This window comes from Marmota monax, unplaced genomic scaffold, assembly GCF_021218885.2.
Source record: "Marmota monax isolate L192 unplaced genomic scaffold, Marmota_monax_Labrador192_F-V1.1 WCK01_AAM20220418_F8-fsc00025, whole genome shotgun sequence".
Classification (NCBI taxonomy): domain Eukaryota; kingdom Metazoa; phylum Chordata; class Mammalia; order Rodentia; family Sciuridae; genus Marmota; species Marmota monax.
The window spans coordinates 4,113,047-4,136,194 of NW_026691950.1; the positions used below are offsets into that span (position 1 = coordinate 4,113,047).

General features: G+C 37.8%; 1 protein-coding gene across 4 annotated transcripts in view; it reads right to left on the minus strand.

Moving 5' to 3' along the window:
* Atp8a1 (ATPase phospholipid transporting 8A1) overlaps nt 1–23,148 on the minus strand; it is a 213,183-nt gene that overhangs the window by 85,440 nt on the left and 104,595 nt on the right. For all 4 annotated transcript variants that reach the window (XM_058582796.1, XM_046455993.2, XM_058582822.1 and 1 more), the window contains 3 exons: nt 20,725–20,809; nt 18,172–18,311; nt 3,010–3,148 (listed from right to left, as the gene is read on the minus strand). In XM_058582796.1, coding sequence (XP_058438779.1) covers nt 3,010–3,148; nt 18,172–18,311; nt 20,725–20,809 — 364 coding nt within the window. The remainder of the gene's footprint in view (nt 1–3,009; nt 3,149–18,171; nt 18,312–20,724; nt 20,810–23,148) is intronic.

Here is a 23,148-nt window from a genome sequence, read left to right on the forward strand (position 1 = left end):
TCTCTCCTATTTATTTTTCTGTGATGCTGGGGATAGAACCCAGGGCCTCACATATGATAAGTAGATGCTCTATCACTGAGCTGAACTTCTAGTCTTAAATGTTTATCAATCTGAAATTCTTACTTTCCACTCAGACTTCTCTCCTGACCTCCAGGGTCTCATAACCAAGTTCTTCCTAACAGCAGACACTTGGGTACAAAGTAGACAACTCACACTTAGTATATGCAAAACCCAGGCTGCTGGCACCCCTCTTGCCCCTCAAAACCTGCCTTACTTATCTTCCTCATTTTGGTTAATGGCAAAACCATTGTTCAGTTGCTAAGGCCAAAAGTGTTGTCGTCACCCCTGATTACTTTCCTTCTCTCAAACCCTATGTGAAATCTACCAGTCAATCCTCCTGGCTCTACCTTTGAAACACATCAAGAAGCCAGCCACTCCTCATGTTGCCACCAGTTTAGGCCACCACCGCGATTCCCCTGGTTCATTGCAGTAGATTCTCCCCTGGTCTCCTGTTTCCACACCGCCTCCCCTCTCAGTCCAGCCCCCTCTTGGCCCAGCAGCCAGAGTGACTGTTTTCCTCACAGAGAAGTCAGATCATGTCTGTCTCTGCTGAGAACCAGCCCGTGTTTTCCCTGTTCACTTGGAGTGAGTGCAAAGTCCTTACAAGGCCCTAAGCAACCCCATCCCACCCTTCTCTGCCGTGCCCGCTCTGCTCCTGTGCTCTTTCTACAACAGAAAGCAGTTTTCCTCTGATCATCCCATGACAAGCTCCCTTCCTCTCTCAGGTCATTTCTCAAATGTCACCTTGAATTCTTCCTGACCTTCCTACTTAACAATGAATTCCTTTGGGTGATGCCCTATCACTCTGTGTGTGTGTGTGTGTGTGTAATACCAATCACTGAAATCCAATATACTCTGTGCTTTTTTTCATTTACTTTGTCTGCCTCCCTGACCAGGACCTGATTTCCACAAGGGCAGAGAGTTGGCTTCTTGTTTCCTGCACTTCACTGGAACCCGGCACTGTGGACACCACAGCCATTTGCTGAATGAATCGTCTCTTTTTCTAGATTCAATCATGGCCCAAGATTCTAGAAGCTAAACATTGCCAGAAATTACTACCCTCCTCCCTTTCCTAGATCACCCACAGTGACTACACACCCTACGCTATGACTCCTGAGTGCCTCCTTTCCTCACATCTCACTCTTCACCATATTTTCTCCATCTGTTGTCTTAAGTTTTACCCTGTGTTTTCAGGTCTTCCAATTCTTGACCCATCTTGCATTTTATCATAATTCCCTTCTCAGACATCTTCTTTTCATTTTTTCTCTAAACACCAGTGATAATTTTTATGATCAAAATTAGCAACTGTGTGGCTTGTAAATTTAACATTCTACTACATAATTTGTTGATTTTTTAAAAATAAAAATTAATTTTCAGGGTATTCAAACTTCTGTAATTTCCCCCATGTATGTTAATAAATTTGTATGCTTTTTTCTCCTAAAATAAATAATATTCTATTAGTAACATTAATTTACTATAACTTTGTATAGAGTTTTCGATCTATAGGATACTTCAGGCTGACTGCTAATATTTTCAAAAGGAATATGAGCTAAGTGTATTTTAGAGAATACTTAAAAATGACTTTCCAAAATTGTGGTTTCATGATGTGAACACTTCAGTCCTGTTTTCTGTAACTTTGGAGGATTTCTGTACATAATGTATATGACTAATAATAAGAGGTTAAATCTATACAAAGATTTACAGTGCTCAGGCTACCTACTATTACTGAATTTGGGGAAAAAAGGTGTTTCTTTTGGTGTAGTACTGATACTATAGGCTTCTAATACTAAATATTAACTTTCTTCTTAGTAAGACCTTTGTTATGAACTGAATTTTTCTCTCGGCCCTGAAATTCCTATGCTGAAACCTTAACCCACATGTAACTATTTGTACACACGCCTTTAAAAAGGTAATTAAGGCTAAAGGAGTCATAGTGTGGGGCCTGCTATGGTCTGAATATTTGTCTCCCCCAAATTCAATACTGAAGCTCATTACCAGTGTGATGGTAGTAGGAGGTGGGCTGTTGGCATGGCTCTACCCCTATAAATGGATTAATGCCTTTATAAAAGAGGCCTCCGAAACTTCCTTGCCTCTTCTACCAGGTGAGGACACAGAAGATGCCATCTGTAAATCAGAAAGTGTGTCCTCATCTGATACTGAATCTGGTGGTGCCTTGACCTCTGCTCCAGAACTGTGAGATGTAAATTTATTCTCTTTACAAGTTATTAGACTGAGGGCATTTTTTTTTTGGCCATGCAAAGAGACTAAGACAGGGCTCTAATGCAACAGAACCGGTGTCCTTACAAGAAAAAGATACAAGTGGTGCATGTGCACAGAACAAAGGCTACATGAGGACATGAGAAGGCAGCTACCTGTAAGCCAGGAAGAGAGGCCTCACCAGAAACCAACCCTGGGCACTCTGCTCTTGCATTTCCAGTCTCCAGAAAAATCAGTTTCTATTGTTTAAGTCACCCTATATAAGATATTCTGTTATGGCAGCTTGAGCTAATACAAACTTTTTTATTTTCCAAAATAATTTGAATTGACTGTAGGAAGAATACAAACTAGCAACTTTCTTACTTCCTATCTCAGAAACATTTGGTCACATAAACAAGCGTCAGTACACAAGCACGCCACAAATCTAATCCCTAGACCCTCACAGACAACTACAGAAGTATTATTAGCATGTGTCCCTCACGAATGCCACATGAGGAGGCAGGATGCAAAGGTGGGAGAGGGTATATGTGGTTGTGAGAGCTCAATTTTGGTTGCATATAAAACCACTGCAATGTTAAAGGCAGTATTGAAGCTCTAAGTAAACAAATAGGAAGGTCTAAGAATATAAATTTGGAATCTTGATATATCAACTCTTTCAAATATTGAAACATCTCAAATACACCTTCTAAAATATATCTATCTGTTAAAAAGCACCTGAATTAAGTGAATTACCAATATTAATGGCAGTTTCTTGCTTGTCCCCCGTGAGGATCCAGATTTTGATATCTGCTTTCATCAGAGTTTCTATGGTTTCAGGCACTTGATCTTGTAATTTATCCTCAATAGCTGTAGCTCCTAGTAGCTGAAGGTTCTGGAAAAAAATGAGGGGTAAAATTTTTAAGAATCCAACTAGTTTAGATTCTTTAAAAACAAGAATTAAAGTACACAGTTGTTTGAAAATCAGAGACTTAATGATAATTCATGGACTTAGGTGTAAGTTCCAACTATTCCACTGAGCTCTCTCTCTTAAGGATCCTTGACTTTCATCCAGAATATTTTTTCCATGACAGTAAGACTGTCTTACCTTACTGTCTCCCTAAAAGCAAATTCTAAACAAACAAACAAATACCATACCCCAACAAAACAAAGCCCAAAAATATTTATAAGGGGAAAAGAAAAAGTCAGTTAAAAAGGAGCAGGTAGCTATCAAGAAAGACAAAACAGAATAAGGAAGATTACCACAGGGGAAAAGCAATCTTAATGATTTGTTTAAAAAGAAAAGGATATATACTAATATTGTCAAATTGCAATCTGAAGTATTATCAGGGAATGTATACATGATAAAATTAGAAATGAAGAGGAGAGCAGTAAACAAAGTTATAGCATTGGTATCTTTAAGAAAGAACAGGTTGAGCGTTTTTCTCATTGTTCCACTTTGCACAGGAGAAGGTCAGAATACCACAGAAGTATTGCTCATTAGACAGTATCCTTCACACAAGACTGAACACAACTAATAGAGGTGGACTTTGAAGATATTGTGGATTTGGTTCTAGACCACTATGATAAAGCAAATATCACAATGAAACAAGTCATGTGAATTTTTTTGTGTGCATAAAAGTCATGTTTATCATATAGTATAGTGTATTAAGTATGCAAGAGCATTATGTATAAAACAATGTAGCCAGGCATGGTAGCACATGCCTGAAATCCCAGTGGCTCCGGAGGCTGAGGCAGAAGAATCGAAAGTTCAAAGCCAGCTTCAGCAATTTGGTGAGGTCCTAAGCAACTTGGTAAGATGCTGTCTAAAAATAAAAAAAATAAAATAGGGATGTGGACCTGGTTCAGTGGTTGAGTGCCCCTGGGTTCAATCCCCAGTACCAACCAACCAACAAAAAGAATGTAAATACTTTAAAAATACTTTATTGCTAAAATATTGCTAATGGTCATGAGCCTTCAGCAAGTCATCATCTTCTTGCTGGTGGAGGATCTGGCCTTGATGTGGATGGCCACTGACTGATCAGGGTGGTGGCTCCTGAAGGCCATAATAAGAGAGCCAGTCTGTCCTTTGAAGTCAGATATAAAATATCTCTAATGCAACAGAGAAAGTCCTAGGACTTTATGAAAGTCCTAGATGGTGTCTTCTTCAAGATAAGACTGTTGCATCCACACTGAAAACCTGCTGTTGAGAGCAGCACCCTTCTTCATCTATCTCCACTAGACCTTTCGGACAACGTGTTGCAGCTTCTTCACCAGCACTTGCTGCTTTGCCCTGTACATCTCCACTGTGGAGATGGCTTCTTTCCTTATTCTTCTTTCCTTATTTCTTCACCTCTCTCAGCCTTCACAGAACTGCAGAGGGTTAGGGCCTTTCTCTGGATTTGTTTTTGGCCGAAGGGAATGTTGGTCTGATCTTCTATCCAGATCACTAAAACTGTGACATATCAGCAACAAGCCTGATTTGCTTTCTTATTATTCATATGTTCACTGGAGTAGCACTTTAATGTCCTTTGAGGACATTCCCACTGCATTCACTGGTTGGCTAACTGGTGCAAGAGACCAGCTTTCAGTCTACCTGTCTTTAGCCATGCCTTCCTTGCTAAGCTTACCCATTTCTAGCTTTTGACTTAAAGTGAGAGACAGGCAACGCTTCCTTTCACTTAAATGCTTGGAGACCTTTGTAGGTTTACTGATTCGTCTGATTTCAATATTGTCGTATCTCAAAAAAGGAAGCCTGTGGAAAGGGACAGAGATGGAGGGATGGCTGGTTGGTGGAACAGTCAGAACATACACAACATTTACTGATTAACTTCAGTGTCTCATGTGGGCACAATTTGTGGTGCCCTCCAAAACAATTACAATGATATTAAAGATCCTTGACCATAGATCACCATAACAAATATAACAATGAGGGAAAATCTTGAAATATTGCAAGAATTATCAAGATGTAACACAGAGACCTGAAGTGAGAACATGCAGTTGGAAAAATGGTGCTGGCAGACTTGCTCTCTCCATACCCTTGCATGTGTGGCTAATTCCGGTATCAGTCAGGAATACTTCTGGCTGCAAGTAATAGAAAAATCTGACTACAATGGCTTAAGTGAAGATTTGATTTTCCCCATAAGTAGTACTGAAGTAGGCAGTTATGGCTCAAGCATATCTCCATTCATCTTCCGGAGTGCTCTCAATGTCTCAGTGGCCCTCACTGGTATAATTATAGCAGCCATATTGAAGACAAGAGTAAGGAAGTGATATCAACAGGGTCTCTTATCTGAAAAAGCAAAATTATTTAAAAAAACCCTCAGCATATTTCCAAACATGGCCAGTTAGCCAGATTGTGTTACATGGATATCACTAACCATCAGTATTTAGCTTTTCTCAGTTCCACAGGGGAGACATCAAGGGAGAAGGCAGATGGGAATGATTGTTAAATTAGTCAGCCAACAGTCTCTGCCACAATGGACTTAGAGAGAGCTGTGCATGTGCAAGATGTTTTCATGGGATACACAAACAATCTTGTCTATTAATAGATATACCACATATTCTTTACTTGCTGGTGAAACCTGGTGTATTCCGTGATACCAAACTCAAAAGTTACAGCTTACTTTAGCTTTCCTTTGCCTTTCAAAACAAGTTTTCCCCTCTGCTGTACTCAGAAATTTGCCCATCTTTCCATATCTTACCATATAGGGTTAGCATCCCTAATTAGAAAATCTGAAGTCTGAAATGCTCCAAAATCTGAAATGCTTTTAACACCAACATGATGCCATGAGTGGAAAATTCCACATCTGACTTCATGTGATGTGGTAGTTAAAACCTGGGTACAAAAAATATAAATATTTATAACATAAAGTTACCTTTACACTCTGTGAAAGAGGCATATACAAAAAATGAATTTTATGTTTACACTTGGGTCTCCTCTTCAAGGTATCTCATGATGCACATAAAATATTCCAAAATCTGAAAAAAATCTGAAATCTATTCATAAGCATTTCAGATAAAGGATACTCAATCTGTATTAAGCTGAGCTGTTTAAATGTGTGACCCTAGTAGTTTTCCTCAAAAGTAGGGGCCATGTCCTATTCATCTTTGTATTTCCATAATATTGAGGCAGCAGTCAGTATTTTCACTAAGTGAGCTCATGACAAACAAAAACAAAATCCATAATCCAAAAGTTAAAAAATATCACTGCAATCTAGACCATTTTCTTTTCAGTGTGTTCCAAATAATGCACACAGCTGTTAGATACACTTGATGCATGACTTCTCGGTATATGATATATAAAACAGGAAAGTAAATATCATCTTCTTTAAGAAGATAATATTATTTCATTACCTTTAATGGGAAGCAGATTTGAAATCTATCATAACCTGATGGATAATTATCATCAAGAAGTTCAAGGAAAAAAAGGAAGAACAGTTCAGCATCAACTGTGCCAGTGTTATAATTGCTATATTTCAACATTTAGACAACGACTCCATCAGTTCTTCCAGCTACTTTTAGGGTATTTGCAGTTACATCATTCAGGCTCACATCCCAGTGAGGAGCAGGATGTAGTTGTGTTTGAATTTTAAATATTCTATGGAAGATATCATAAGGTTTCTTAATGATTGCGGCGATAGTTCAGTAATACAAATCCTTAAAATTCTCTAAACCAAACTAAAACAAACCAAAACCAAAACCTTCCCCCCAAAACAGAATTATTTTTTGTAATATATTTCACAAAACACTGCGTAACTACATAGAGAGTCAAAATATTCATTAGAAATATAGTCAAATGTATTTGATGAGCTCTACTCTTAAGCGGAAAAATGAAAATTCAGAAAATATAGAGATAAGCATCACCACACACAACTGACTTCACTGGAGATCATGTTGAAATCATATTTAAAATAAGGAAAGCATCTGGATTTGTACAGGTGAAAGGAAAACATTTTCAAGACAAGCAAAATTAACACAAAGGATCAAAGACGCAGGATTAGCAAGGTATGATCAGGAAAGTTACAAGCAGGTGATCATGGAGTGTGTTGGTGATAATAGGGATTTCTAGAAGGGTAATAAAACATTTCTGAACGTTCAGCAAAATTGGTGTGGGCCTACACTGATGTGTGAAAAGAAAACACTCTGCTCCAAAAATCTGTTCATTTCCCCTTTATCCTAAGAGCTTCCCGGGAACAGCACTTATTAATTTTAGTGCAAGGCTGTGCAGACTCCTATCCTTTTGCCCTGGTGTCATTTATTGTGAGATTAAGATCCTGAGTGATAGGCTGTTCTGCCTTTGGAAATTAATATCTTCAGCTACATAGAGATCATTAGGAAAAAAGATGTGAACTTTGCGTGCTTTTCCTGATCATAACACTAGGGTGTTCGGGCTGTAATCAATTTCATCCCAAATATGTATTACCTTACACAGATGGTCACTAATGGGCACTATGGGAATTACATATTCAGAAAGTGTTGAAACATGATAAAATTCCCATGGCATTTATGGAATTAAAAAAAAATCCAAAATACTAATTTTACTTTCAAGCTGTCACCATGCCAAAAGTTACAAAGGTTTCAGGTTGAGGACTCTTTGACATAATATAGATTTAGTTATCACTGAAAAATCATGAAATAATATTTATTCACCTAGTAAAGTCCCCAATATTCTTATTTTTCTCTTTCAGATGTTTCTAAATTATGCAGGCTTTTTACAAAAGGTATATAAATACAAAATTTCTTCCCTAGTGAAGATCAAAAAGCTTCATATAGAGTGTTCAAAAACTTTCTGTAGTCTGGTAAAATGTATTATGACAGATTTAGGAATTGTGGTTTTTTTCTCCCCCAATACATGTATATTTTACTAAGTATCAGAACCTCAAAGTGACCTATATTTCCATGAGAGCAAAGATTTGGCTAGTGTTTAGATGATATATTTCTAAAAGCATGTGTTATGTTTGCAAGTGAGAAAAATATAATGATCAAGTTCATAATACTAATGTAGGCTTGATACTGCAACATAGGCAATTTGATAAAGTTTCTTTAAAGACAAAGATGTAATATTGGCATGCAAAATTTTACCACTGGATTAATATGATAAAGGCCAGCAATATAAACTATTTCAACATGAAATAACAACTAGGTAGGTAAAAACGAAGAAGCAACTAACACTTTCTGAGCAGAGAAAATGGACCAGACACTGTTCAGTGTTTGGCATTTATTGTTCCAGTTAATAGCTTTTGGGAGGCTGAGTCAGTTTTCTGAGGTCACACAGATACAGTTGAACTAGGATAGTAAGAAAGAAACCCCAAGAATCATTACATACCCAAAGGAAGCAAATGGGAACTAAGAGGAAATGAAAGTAAGACTTTTATTCAGATCATTGGGTTTTTAAACATCTGTCTCTGTTCCTTAGTCTTTTTTTTTTTTTTTTTTTTTTTTTTTTTTTTGGGTACCAGAGATTGAACTCAGGGGCACTTGACCACTGAGCCACATCCCCAGCCTTACTTTGTATTTTATTTAGAGACAGGGTCTCACTGAGTTGCTTAGTTCCTCTCTTTTGCTGAGGCTGGCTTTGAGATTACAGGTATGCGCCACCCTGCCCAGCCTGCTCCTTAGTCTTTAACAACACTTTGTTTCTATGAATGGGGGTTAGCCTCAGTCCTACCAGATTTACCTATTCTCTTCTCACCTGCAGGACCCACATTCACATTTGAAGATGAGCTCCTTTAGAAGACACAGCCTGCACTTACTCATTCAGATGCACTAAGCATGTAGTTCTGGGGATATGAGAGTGATCTCCTGCAACAAGGGATTTCCATTTCAGAAAGTTATCAGCAGACACTCTTCTTTGGATTCCTCCCCATCTTCTATTGCTGTTTCACCTAAACCTGCCTGAGAACATCTCACTAAGCCTGCAGTAATTAGCCACAGTGCCAGGACTCTTTCCATACTTTAGCAGCCATCAGAATCACTTAGGCTTAGTACCACCTTGTTAGGCCCTGCACTCAGAATTGCTCACTGAATAGGTCTCAGGTGAGACTGGGAATGTGCAGTGGCTGCAATGCTGCTGTTTGGAGAACTGTAACTCTGAAAATTGCTGACCTATAGCAGGGTTGACAAAATGTTCTGTAAAAGAACAGATGGTAAATTGAGGGTCATACATTCTCTGCTGCAACTACTCAGTTCTGTTGCTGAGCAGAAAACCAGCCAAAGATATTATGTAAATCAATGGATGTTACTGTGTTCCAATAAAACTTAACAAAAATAGGCAGTGCATGGGTGTGGCCATTGAGCTGAAGTTCGCAGACCTTGTGAGTGTCCCATCTCTGCATGTGGCTCCTTCATGATAGCTCTGGATATTCCCTTGTCCAGCTCCTACCTACCCTTTTTTGTCTTTGTACAACACTAAATTTCAGACAAAACTTCTTAACTGTGATGTAGGGTTATCATCAAAGAAATAATGCTCCCCCCAATTAATCACATTACTGTATGTTATAGCCTATCTTTAAAAATACTATGCTAGTCCTGTGTTCTATATACTACATATGTACTTTCATGTGTATACAAATGACAAACATAGGAAAGAAGTATCGATTTAGTCTGGATAGTTAAAAAAACACAACCATCTAATGTGAGTTAACACTTGACTTTAAATCTTAAACAATGACTTCAGATTTAGTCAATCCGGAGAGGTCAAGAGTTAATTCTAGACAGAACAAATCACACGTGCAGAGATGGAGGTATGGAAAAAGCCTATCGCATTTGAGAAGTTGCCATGAAGTCAATATGAGAGCAATAAATGAAATGAGGCATGGTGGTGAGGAAGATGAGGCTGGAAAAGCAGGGGAAGAATGGAAATTCAAGGTCAGTGTGTTCCAGTGAAGATTCCAAAGGCAAAGGATATCTGGTGAGAATTTTAGAAGGGGAGACTCAGGATCAGATTTATGTTTCAGAAAGTATTCTACCTGGGAACTTATAGTGTCCAACTCCAGAGGGTAAGAATAGTGGCTGCCGGACCAGTTAAGAGGCTACTGCAGTCATCACCCTCTATAGCTTTAAAGTGTGGTGACCCTGGGACGTGGATGTTTTGTGGAATTCTCAAAGCCATTCTACCACAGAAGATCTCAGACTGCCGGACTCCTGTCTGTTCCGCCTTGTATTAGGGGGTATTCGCTCTTGAGCCTTTTTTCTTCTTAGCACCGTTTAGTAGAGATGCAGGTATGGATGGATGACAGTTGTATTTAAAAGAGAACCTCCCACCTCTTCTCCTTTCAGTTTAAACTGGGCTATGAAACTAAGGCTGAGAGCATTAAACCCTTGGAATGACCCACTTGCATGCTTCTGAAGAAATCAGGCAACTGGTTAATGTTTCTGAGGCCAAGAAAAAGGTTTTAGCTGGTTGCTTTCCGAACCACAGAAATTACATTTGAACTCCCAGAGCCAAGGGCTTAGCACATAAGGCCAGAATTCACACACCCAGCCGAAAGGAATCAGGATTTGAGAAGTGGTTGGGTGTAGCTTGCAAAAACAACACATCCATCTTATCTGAGTCAGAAGACAGCTACCCAGTGTGGAAAGTCGGCCACGAGTGCTCCCGAGAAGGCACGTGTGATTAGAGACATAAGAAAATATTAAACACTTTAAATAGGAAGATTCTAAAGTTGAGGGAAAACCATGGCAAACATATGTCAACCTTATTTTTAAGGAAAAGAAAGTGTATTTTTTGCCTCGATTACCAAGTGGAGAAGCCCCAAATATCAACACTCCCCTACCCCAAGTGCTGATCTAGTGACTATGCAACTACATTCTTGATTATATTTTATTTTTCAAAGTTCCAATATTTTGCCCACATTCCTGCCTTTTTCTAAACCACACTGGCAACATAATGTATGGACTATTATTAAGGCAGAGCTGGGATTTCAATTCTTGCTGTGCCAACTGTCACGGATATGCGTCCTTCAGCAAGTAACTTTACTTTCCTAAGAATCAATTTCCACAACAGAATGCCTAATCATACTGATTTAACAGGGTTCTTCTGGGGATGAAATTAGGTCAGTCATCTCAAACTGTTTTTTTGAGTAGCAGATTAGGAAAAAATGTTGAGTATTTACATATGACACAGTCATGTTTTGTACAACATTTCTGTTCTATTAATAAGTCATATGCATTATAAAATGCAGAAAAATTAAAATGAGATAAAATATAAGCAAAAACAAAACAGGCCTACTATTTCCTTGCTCACCCCCAATGGATCATCTGTGTACCTCACTTCTGAGGCTCCTGAACTAAATAATCAGGGTAAAAAAGTAGAGGACCTAGAGATTAATAAATGCTCAAAAAGTGACAGGTCTTGTTAGTAGGTGAGATGACTAACTGCAAATGTTCTTAAGCAAACAGTAAAACAGGAAACCACTGGAATTTTAAACCATGAAATCACCAGTACATCATGTAGATTTTCATCTAGCTTTTAGTACAAATGAAAGTGATATTTGCAGCTACTAAGAATAGATGTGGTAGTTTTATCTGGAAGAGCATTCCTTTGTCATACAAAAGTTACTATGAACTTGGCAGCCAAAAGTGTTCAAGAAAGGTCCTGTTTTCCATTAAGTTTTATATTTCTCTAGGAATCTTCTAAACCATTTGTTGTCACATACGGCAAAGGGTACCCAACTGTTGTGTTTAGTCACACTGAATGCCGTGGTTGACCTTTTTTTTTTGTACCAGGGATTAAACTCATGGGCACTCAACCACTGAGCCACACTCTCAGCCCTACTTCGTATTTTATTTAGAGACAGGGTCTCACTGAGTTGCTTTGTGAAGGGCCTCATGAAGTTGCTGAGGCTGGCTTTGAACTTGCAATCCTGCCTCAGCCTCCCAAGCTGCTGGGATTGTAGGCATGCACTACTGTTCGCAACGCAGCACAGTGGTTGATCTAATATTACAACACATCAGGGCAGTCTTTAAAGAGCCCCAAAATGTAAATCATATTTTAGGGAGAAGTAAAGAAAATAATGTAAAAAAAGATCATGACCTCACTGTCCTATCCAGATACCTTATCTCAGTGCACAGGGCACCAAAATTCTGTCTGGAAAAATTACAAAAACAAACAACAAAACAAAACAACAACAAAACACCTTTTTTTTTTTTCTTGATTTAAAAGTTTACTATCTTCTATCACTCAAACAAAGGTAGAGATTTTTCAATCCTTTCCCCTACTGTGCCCCAGAGACCAGAGGAGGGTCTGCCTTTTCCAGTGCTCAAATGTGTGATGTTGAATCTTTTCAAACATGTTCTTCTTACATTTATATACAAGTAACTCTGGAGACAGATTTTTTTTTTTTAAATGAGTGATCCTAAACTTCTTAAGAATACATTTTGTAAAATTATTAGCTCCTTTTCTGCCATATCCCTAAATTAATCCTTAGTGACATTACATTTGGTACCAAGGCCTTCAATGTGTGAAAAGTGTAAACTATATAGGTACTGGGAACCAGGTTTTCACTAAGCAAGCACTTACTAAGCTCCAGGTTCTGAATAATTTATCTAATTGAATTATTCATTTGTTCTTCAAATATTTATTGAGTGATTAACATAGGCCAGACAGTCAAGCACTGGAGATACAGAGATGAATATGATAATTATGATTGCTCTCATGAAATTTCAATCTAGTGGGTATACATTAATCACAAATTATAAATGCATATAAGATACAACACTACTATTTGATCAAAGGAGAGTTAGACGATGCCAAAATTATAGCACTCTGGTTTTGCTCTCCAGTTCAGAAATGATCCTCTGACCCACAATCTATTTTTAAAAACTTCACCAGATAAAAGCAACAGTTAAGTTTCTACTTTTTTCCCCCCTCAAAACAAGAAAAAAATTTTACTATTAGGGAAATACTGCTTCAAACAATGCTCAATCTAGATAGTATTATATCATACTGCTTTATTTTCTATGATGTTCAAGATACATAATGTGCTTTCATAAACATAGAAGCTATTAGTAGGTAATTTGTGTAGTGCTAAAGATATAATCACATTGATTGAAGCAAATAAATATAAAAAATTTAAAAAGCTATATCTTCCATGAAGACACATCTTCATATTCTACCACTGGTTTAATTAGAAAATAAGAAAGTAAGATCAGAACTCTCTGTACTACTAATTTCAAAGGAATCCAGCAGAACAGAATGAATGGGGCAAAAATAATTTGTGTTTCAAATTTTAGAATAAAATTAAAGTGACAGATCAAAGCAAATAGGTGAGAAATTTCAGAGAAACCATTGCCAATAAAACTTAAGATTTTATAATATTTTGTTATTTATAATTCTTTTTAAATAAATGCAGATATAATTTAAATTTAAATTTATTTAAAAATAATCTGGCTTTAAAAAGTATAGACTGAACACTATAACTGGTTTCATAAGCTGAAATGATGAATTCAACTATACCGTATTTCAAAAGAATAAGGTTAAGGAAGACAAAACAGGTCAAGTTTGTCATCTGAAAATGAGACAACTGTAAATTCTCTCAAGTGGTGATGAGGAGGGACTAGGAGGTATTACTGTCCATAGCACCAGAGTGAAGCTGTAATATTCCTCTTCCAAGTGGGTCAAGACAACTGGAGCATCTGAGATGACTCTGACAGTTCCTTTTGCATGTTAACTAAGTGACCTTATTCCTGAACAAGTTAAGACTCTCCTACTATCAAATGTCACCCCCTGGCTTATACTTAGTAACAGAAAAGAAAATGTACCAGTAACTGATTCTTGAAACAACTCATGGCATAAGAATTATTTTTTTTTAGTATTCTGAAAAGTTTACCATATGGATGCAAGTGTTGGAGCCCACATAATACAATATTACAACAGATGTAATTATATTTTAGATAAATTTAAAAATCCCCAGTTCTCTCCTCTAATGATGACTGTCAACATGGATGCCATTAGCAGAGGATTCTTCATACCTCTGTGTTCTCTTCCCTTCAGTGTTTCCTTGGGGGTGGGGGTGGGGTTAAGGCAGTGCACTCTAGTGCTCAGATATCTTGGGGTAGAAAAGTAACCCAGCCTTGCACCTATGGATAGATATCAACATATTCTTGCATATTTGTGGTCTAGCTGGGTAGTTTTTTCAGTTCACACCAGAAGTTATAACCCCCGAAGGAATATGGTTTTAACTAAATCTTAAAAACTGAATTTACTCATTTGAATGAATATGACAGGGGTGAGAGGAGGTAGGAGAGAGAGAGAGAGAGAGAGCACACAGGGTTTGAAAGCACAACCTTAATCATATTGTAAAATATTTATTTATCAAAAACATTCTTGTTTTTGTGGAATGCTCAATAAATCTTTCAAATTTTGAATTGTTTTTGAAGTAATACTACCATCACTGTGTTGATGGCATTCCAGGTCACTGATTCAAATGTGTTCAGAAACATTCTGTATGACCACAATGAAGTTCTGATCTTTTGAGAAGCACATTTTCTAAAAAGTCCACACACAGAGGTAACATTATATAGTCTTCAAATTGTACTCAGAGGACCCCCCAGTCCTGAAAAGCCCCTCACGGACCACCATGGTGGAGGGGTAGCGGAAGCCAACAAGGGGCTTCCCTCCACCCCTTAACTTTTCAACCAGGGCAGCGCTGCTTTTATCAATTATGATTATCATGGTTCAGGGAATGTTTTGTTTGGAAAATGGGTTCTGCCCTGAAAACATTTTCTTGAAAACCACTCTCACGTTAAAAAAAAAAATTCATTTCCTTATATGTTAAGTCCAACATCAGAGTCTACATAAAAATAGATTCCAAACATATAAAAAATAGATTGCCTAATCAACATGTCTCTGTTAAAGTAGGTAAGGAAGAAGCCAAATTGGATGAACTCTAAGGATGTGACAGCTAAATTTAAAGCCAGGGTGACACATGAGCAGAATCAGCGGCCTGACAGGTTGAAACTTGCCTCACTAGGGTGGTTTTAACGGCAGTAAATCAAAACTTCTACGGAACTGACCCCAGCTGAGTTTAACAAAGAATGGAAACTCAGACCAACAACAAAGTGATATCACCCTGGCTCTATAGACTTCTAAAAACCCCACCCACAGTCCTCAAAGGACCAGTGTTGGCAGAGCCACTTTTTAGAAAAACAGCTCAGTTGCAGAGACCCCTGTGTCATTCTTTTTTCCTTTAAAAAAGACTTCTGCTTTCCTCTACCTGGTTCAACACTCTTTTAAGCTCTTTCAAAAGTTACCACCGCTCTGCATGCTTCCTTCAGATGGAGCGTGTGGATCACTTCAGGGGGGTTCCTGAGGTTTCCTCAACTTGAGACTTGTTCAGACCAGGGCACCCAGAGGGCCCAAACCATTTTCCTCATGGGCTTGGGCAGTTGGATATCTAGTACCTTTTAAATGCCTAATGAAAGTTAACTGAATGTATAACTGAATAAAAACCCAGTTTGAGGAATACAGAAGGATGCAGAAAACTAATTTTTTTTTTAAGTTTCCAGAAGTCCAGAAGTATACTCTTGTTCTCTGAATTTCAAAAAAATTATAAATTTATTTTAATTAGGTATATATGACAACAGAATGCATTTTGATTCACTGTGCACAACTGCAGCACAACTTTTCATTTCTCTGATTGTACATGATGTAGTGTCCACCATATGTGCAGTCATACATGTACTCGGGTAATGATTGATATCTACCTCATTCCACCATCTTTCCTGTCCCTAAACCCCCTCCCCAATACTCTGGCTGAGTAAGGGACCCAATCTCTTCACCTTTCTGGGTCTTAAGACTTTTTAACATGTGAGAGCCTGTGGCTTATCAAGAAGTAAAGATAAATTAGCTCTAATTTTCCATTTTCACTTGTTTTAGCTAAAAAGCAATCATAAGGGAGGTTTCCATGTAGGTAAACTAAACAATCAAACAAACAAACCCAAAGAAACAACAACAAAAACTTTCAATGGATTTTCTCAGGCAACTTAAATTTCAATGCAACTCATGATCACCATCTGCTGGAAAAAGATTGAACATCTACTTCTGTTAAAAACCTCAAAGTACTAAGGTGTTTTAATCAGACATTAACAAGAAAACTGTAAATCCTAAAAAATCTAACCTATAGATACTAAGAAATTAAGAGTAAGAATGTTAGGCTTATTGATAATTCAGCTCAAGAATTTTCTATACATGCTTCAAGTATAAACAATTTAATAATCCATTTTCAAATGTATTTTTAGTGTCACTATACATTAATTCCATATCATTAGCATGGGAGAGAAGATAGCAGGAAAAAGAGAATCATTTACAAACATGGTAATTAAAAAAAATTCTTAAGAGTAAGGAAAGCAAAAGATAAAAATCAATACCATTAGTAAGATATAATACATGACTTTCATTGGAGATTACGATCATGGCCCCATATTATTTTATTTCAACATATAATACCCCAAAGATATAATCATATATAAATGTTAGAAAGTGGCCAAAAAAGAAAAAAAACGCAGGTTCAATAAATAAATTGATAGCAAGCCCCTGCTGTGTGCACACCGCTAAATTTGGTGAGGGGGGCCAAGCTGGAAGGTACTACATATGCTATCATGTGTCTTCTTAGAATAAAGTGCAGAAAATATTAAGTTCATATATAAGGGGTGGATATCTCTATCTATATATCTTTCTCTCTCTGCATATGATGTATGACCTATGTGACTAGATGTCTCCCTTATAAAACACACAACATATGAAGTAATCACAGTGTACTGAGGAGACAGAAGAACAATACCTAGAGTTACATGTGGCAAGTGTATGCGACAGAGAAACCACCTGCAGCTAGAAAATGGCCCTCCCTAGTAGTAAAGGGCATATGGGAACGGAAGTAGAAATAGTCCAGGACATCCCTGTAGTGCTCACGGCCTTATAAGACAGAAATACTGGGAAATACCTAGTTTGATAGAGAAGAAGAAGGAAAAAGTCAGCCTTTACTTACCTGGAGGTGAGATCTGATGAACTGTGGCTGACGAGCTAGTTTGCTTCCATGCTGTACAAACGTGAATATGTTGAAGGAGCTGAGCAACTGGGGAGTTATTTAATGGGTAGTTAAAGGTTAGAGTGGAGGCACATGAGTGCTTCAGAGCATGAAAACGGGTAGGAGGGAGATCTGTTGCTCATAGGAGCTGTGTAATGTTAGCAGGATGACTTAATCTGTGCCTTGATTTCTTCATCTGTAAACAGGATAATTAACACTTCAAAGGGATTAAATAGTTAATAAACAAAAGTGCTATGAACAGCACCTGGCACAGAGTACACAAAATTATTTGCCACTGATAACTAACATCTTACTATTTCTATAGCACCAGCCATAGTGTATGGATCACTTTTAGGCTGACTGGCTTTAGTTTCTTCATCTGTTAAAGAGGGATATTTATACTTGTGATCAAAATAATAGAAGGAGAGGGGTGCATAAGTGTAGTACAACAATTGGCCAGGTATGCGCCCAGGATTATTCACTTAAGTATTACTGATTACTAGCTACAGATTATGTAAGCTATATCATGATTTTATATTACATATTAAATATGCTTAGATTAATTCTAAGCACAAATGTATGTTTATATAATGTGTGTGTGGGCATGGTCCATGTCCTCAGTGTTGCAGAAACAATGGAAGAAGTTGGTAAGGAGATCGTCAGACCAAACTGTGATCCCAAACTGTAAGAGTGAAGGTCTATACATCGTAATGTCTAAACCTGTGCCTGTTCAGTAAACTTCTCTCTCATAAATGTTATTAATGAAGGTGTATTAATGCTAGACAGTGAGAGGAAATTCAACGGTGAGTGTTGCATCAAGATGGTCTCCTTTTTATTCCATTGGTCCCGAGAGTAAAGACTTTCTGGAGGACCAAAACAGCCCCCCACACACCTTTTCGATCAGCTCGTAGCTCTCCTCCAGCTTCAACAGTCTGTTCTGCACGGAGGTGGACGCCCGCTGGTAGACAGCTCTCCACTCCTCAAAGTCGCTCTCCGAAATCTCAGCCACGGCAAAACACAAAGTTCTTAATCCTGGAAGAGGCAACAAACACACACCCCGACACACCAAAAAAGATTTTATTCAGAAGTCTGATGTTCCTGTTTTTGTTTAATAAAGTCCTATTTGAAAAGACCAATTGCATTCAAATAATATGCTAAATCCAACTCGGCTATGACAAAACCTCAGTATAAAACATCTATCAATGTCCTCTCACTCTTAAGATTGGCACTGTGCTTCTCATTCCCAGTCCTTTTCATCCATCCTCCATACCTAGAGTGACTCTTCTAAAATCCTGATCTTATTAAGGGCTTCCTTCGTTTGAAATCTTCTGAACATTCTCCAAGATGAGAGGTAAACCCTGATGTATGGCTCTTACTTGTTTCATCAACTGCCTCAACCTCTTTCCCTGCTGCCACCTTCTCCATACCAGGGTCTCCACTCTACCCTCCCAAATACCTTGCCACTGTCAGTTTGGAATCAACTTTAAGACTCAGCTCTTCAAGCCATCGTTTTGAAACAGCCTCCTCTCACCTGGATGACACAAGCAGAAATCCCCAAATGCTCTCATGTTGTGAATAACAATGTTCTATATGTTTGCTCTCATGGTCTCCTCTATCAGATTGAGGCTCCTGAACAGCAGGGACCTGGAGTTCTTCCTATCTGTAACTCCACTGTCAGATACAGTGGCTGACTCAGAATAGTGGCTTCAGATGCTTATGAGGAGGGACAGGGAAACCCCTTAAAGTCAACTGGGAGGGTGGTCTTCCTCTTACTGGGCTATATGACTGTATTTATCACTGCTGTTTACCACTATAAATTTATGGCAAAAAGAATCTTTGTAAATGGAGGGTCAGTGGCAATAAGGAACAGACGTGTTCAGGGAAGGCAGTCAAAGCTCATGTGTGCGCTGACCTACTCCCAGAGCTCAGTGTCTATGGCTTTCATAGCTCACTTCACCCTCAGCCAGAAAAAAGTAGAGGAACTAGAAGAAGAGAGAGGACAGAGCACTTCTCAGCCATGTAAGGAAGCAGCTACCTAGGTTCCTAAGAGAATGCTTCACTCAAGGTCATTTAACTCTAAAAACAATCAGAGCCAGACTCTAGGCTTCATCATCTTGTCAAATAAAATATGTTCAAGGCAATATGTCAGAAGCAAGAAGCAAAGAACCTGTGACATAAAATACCAGGAGGGTCTTTCTAAGAAAGGACTAGGGTTATCTATTGCCGGATCACTGAGAGTGGAGGTTAAATCCACGGGGCCATATTAGGGCATGTTTTTCACTTTTGGAAACTTGGCTGGAACATTTATTTGAGGGGAGCCATGGAGCAGAAGTGACATTCAGCCCAGAGCCAGAAAGAATGGAGTGAAGGTGGGGGCCGAGCCAACTCAAATATGTCTGAGAGCCAGAGCATGTGTATCATCATATCCAGAGGAGAAAGATGCCTCCAGACCCCTCAACAAGCAAAACCAAACCAAACAATACCTGTGCTGTGTGTGGTAGGTTGAACCTGCCTGGGGCCCTGTCTGAGGGTCTGAGCTCTATCATCATGTATGCTTCTGTGTTCCTGCTTTCTGTAGAATTGGGAGGAGGTTTTTTGTGTCCTTGATTTTCAAAGTCTATTATAATTTTTTCCTAGTGATTTTTAAAAAACATTTCTATCTTTTCTCAGCTTGGATCAGGAGGAAGAAAGGATTGATCAGGGGTCAGGCTTGGTACCCCTGGCGACTGTTCTAGCTGAAATAGGAGGGAAAACTGAGATGGGAGATTTAGATACAGCTGTGACCACTGCTGCCAAGTTCAGAGATAAGACTACAAATTCTTGTAGTACTGACCCTAATGTTTAACAACCCTTACTCCCTTTCATCCTATCTAGATCAGCTCTCTATACCAAGTACTGTTTTGTTTCACACATCATCATATTTCAAGGCAGAGAGACAGGGTTAAGCTTTTTTCTTTTTTATCATCGATTCTCAGGTCTAACACAGAGCTTGACATGTGGTCGGGGCCTTAAAAAAAAGTCTTCAGTTCTAACTAAATTGATACTCATTTTCATAATCACATAGGCTTATTTATTTCTTCTCTCTCTTATTCAGATTAGAACATTTCAGTTCTTTGACTCATTTCTTCCCTAATGAATTTCTTGAGATATAAGGTAAAGTGTTTACACTGTAAATTTATCCATTCTGAAAAGTAAACAGATTAATGGATCTTACTACCTAAAATGTAGGGATAAAGCCTCTGAACATTTCAATAAATACAGTTTTAGTTTTTTAAATAAAATAAAAATATTGTATGGGAACAGAATATAGTAAAATCTAAACTCTCAATATTGATACCTTATTTTAGGAATGTCTAGGTAAAACAATACCAGTGACCTTGTAAGCTCTCAAGAGTATATGATTTCTGTGTATTTTAATCATACTTTACTACACTATTATGCTCACCTTCTGTAGCAAACTGTTCTAAATGTTTTAGGGTAATTTCTTTGTATTTTGAAGTCTCTGCAAGTCGTTCATAAATTACAGTGTCCTGAAAAACAAAGAGAAGGTATAATGTACTTAATAAAGCATTCTGAGTTTAATAAAGTTAATGGTGTGATACTACTAGTTATCAAAGCAGTATAAAAATAACCAATCACTTTTAGCACTGATTTTAAGGCATGAAGTATTTTTTCCAGATAACACTGTTTCCCTAATGACACAAAGAAATACAGTCAGACCTCTGGATCTGCAGGTTCTGCATTCAAGGACTCAACCAACTAGACAGATGTCATCAGGCCCTGGATGGTTGCTTGTACAGGACAGGTATCGACATTTTTCTTATTGCCTAAACAATATAGTATAACAACTATTTACACAGCATTTATATTGTGTGAAGTGTTAAAAGCAACACAGAGATGATTGAAAGTAGCAGAGGAGATGTGTGTAGATTATATGCATGCACTGTGTCATCTAATATAAGGGATTTGAGCATCTCTGTATTTGGGTATCTGTGGAGATCCTGGAAAAAATACCCAGTAGATACTAAGGGGAGGTTCTAGGCCTACATTCTCATTTTCTTTTGGAATAAATCACCATAGTTACTCCAATGTTTGAAATGTGAATACTAATACTTATTTACTTCCCAAATACTGCAAGATACTCACCCAGCCCTAATGGTTCTACAGAACTCTGAAAAGGTGCTACAAGGAAGACTGGGTCCAGAACTCAAGAAAGTCCAGGAGATGCTGGACTGAACAGAGCTAATGGGCTGGCCCTGCTGCAATATTTCTCATGCCTTTAAAATCACATCAATAGACTTAAAGAATCATATGATCACCTTAATAGACACAGAAAAAGCATTTGACAAAATACAGCACCCCTTTATGTCCAAAACACTAGAAAAACTAGGGATAACAGAAACATATTTCAACATCATAAAGGCTATTTATGTTAAGCCCCAGGCCAACATCATTCTAAATGGAGAAAAATTGAAGGCATTCCCTCTAAAAACTGAAACAAGAAAGGGATGCTCTCTTTCACCACTTTTATTTAACATAGTTCTTGAAACACTGGCCAGAGCAGTTAGATGAAAGAAATTAAAGGGATACACATAGAAAAAGAAGAACTCAAATTGGCACTATTTGCTGATGATATGATTTTATACCTGGAAGACCCTAAAAGTTCCACCAGAAAACTCCTAGAAGTAGAAAGTGAATTCAGCAAAAGTAGCAGGATACAAAATCAACACTCATAAATCAAAGGCATTTCTGTATATTAGTGACAAATACTCTGAAAGAGAAATAAGGAAAACTACCCCATTCTCAATAGCCTAAAAAAAAAAAAAAGTTGGGAATCAACTTAATGAAAGATCTATATGATGAAAATTACAGAACCCTAAAGAAAGAAATCAAAGAAGACCTTAGAAGATGGAAATATCTACCTTGCTCTTGGATAGGCAGAATTAATATTATCAAAATGAACATACTTGCAAAAAAAGCACCATACACATTTAATGCAATTTTGATCAAAATTCCAATGACATTCCTCATAGAAATAGAAAAAGCAATCATGAAATTCATCTGGAAAAATAAGAGACTCAGAATAGCTACAGCAAACCTTAGTAGGAAGAGTGAAGCAGATGACATCACTATACCACATCTTAAACTATACTACAGAGCAATAGTAACAAAAACAGCATGGTTTTGGCACCAAAGTAGAATGGTATACCAATGATACAGAATAGAGGACACATAGACAAACCCACATAAGCACAGTTATTAGACAACGGTGCCAAAAACATACATGAAGAAAAGATAGCCTTTTCAACAAATGGTGCTTGGAAAACTGGAAATCCAAATGCAACAAAGTGAAATTAGACCCCTATCTCTCACCATGCGCAAAACTCAACTCAAAGTGGATCACGGACCTAAGAATTAAATCAGAGACCCTGTGTCTAATAGAAGAAAAAGTAGGCCCAAATCTCCATGATGTTGGATTAGGCCCCAACTTACTTAAGAAGACTCCTATAGTACAAAAATTATAATCACAAATCAATAAATGGGATGGATTCAAACTAAAAAGCTTCTTCTCAGCAAAAGAAACAATCTGTGAGGTGAATAGAAAGCCTACATCTTGGGAGCAAATCTTTACCTCTCACACATCAGACAGAGCACTAATCTCTAGGGTATATAAAGAACTCAAAAAACTAAACACCCCAAAAACAAATAACTCAATCAATAAATGGGCCAAGGACCTGAAGAGACACTTCTCAGATGATATATAATCAATCAACAAATACATGAAAAAATGTTCATCATCACTAGCAATTAGAGAAATGCAAATCAAAGCCACTCTAAGATTTCATCTCACTCCAGTCATAATGGCAGC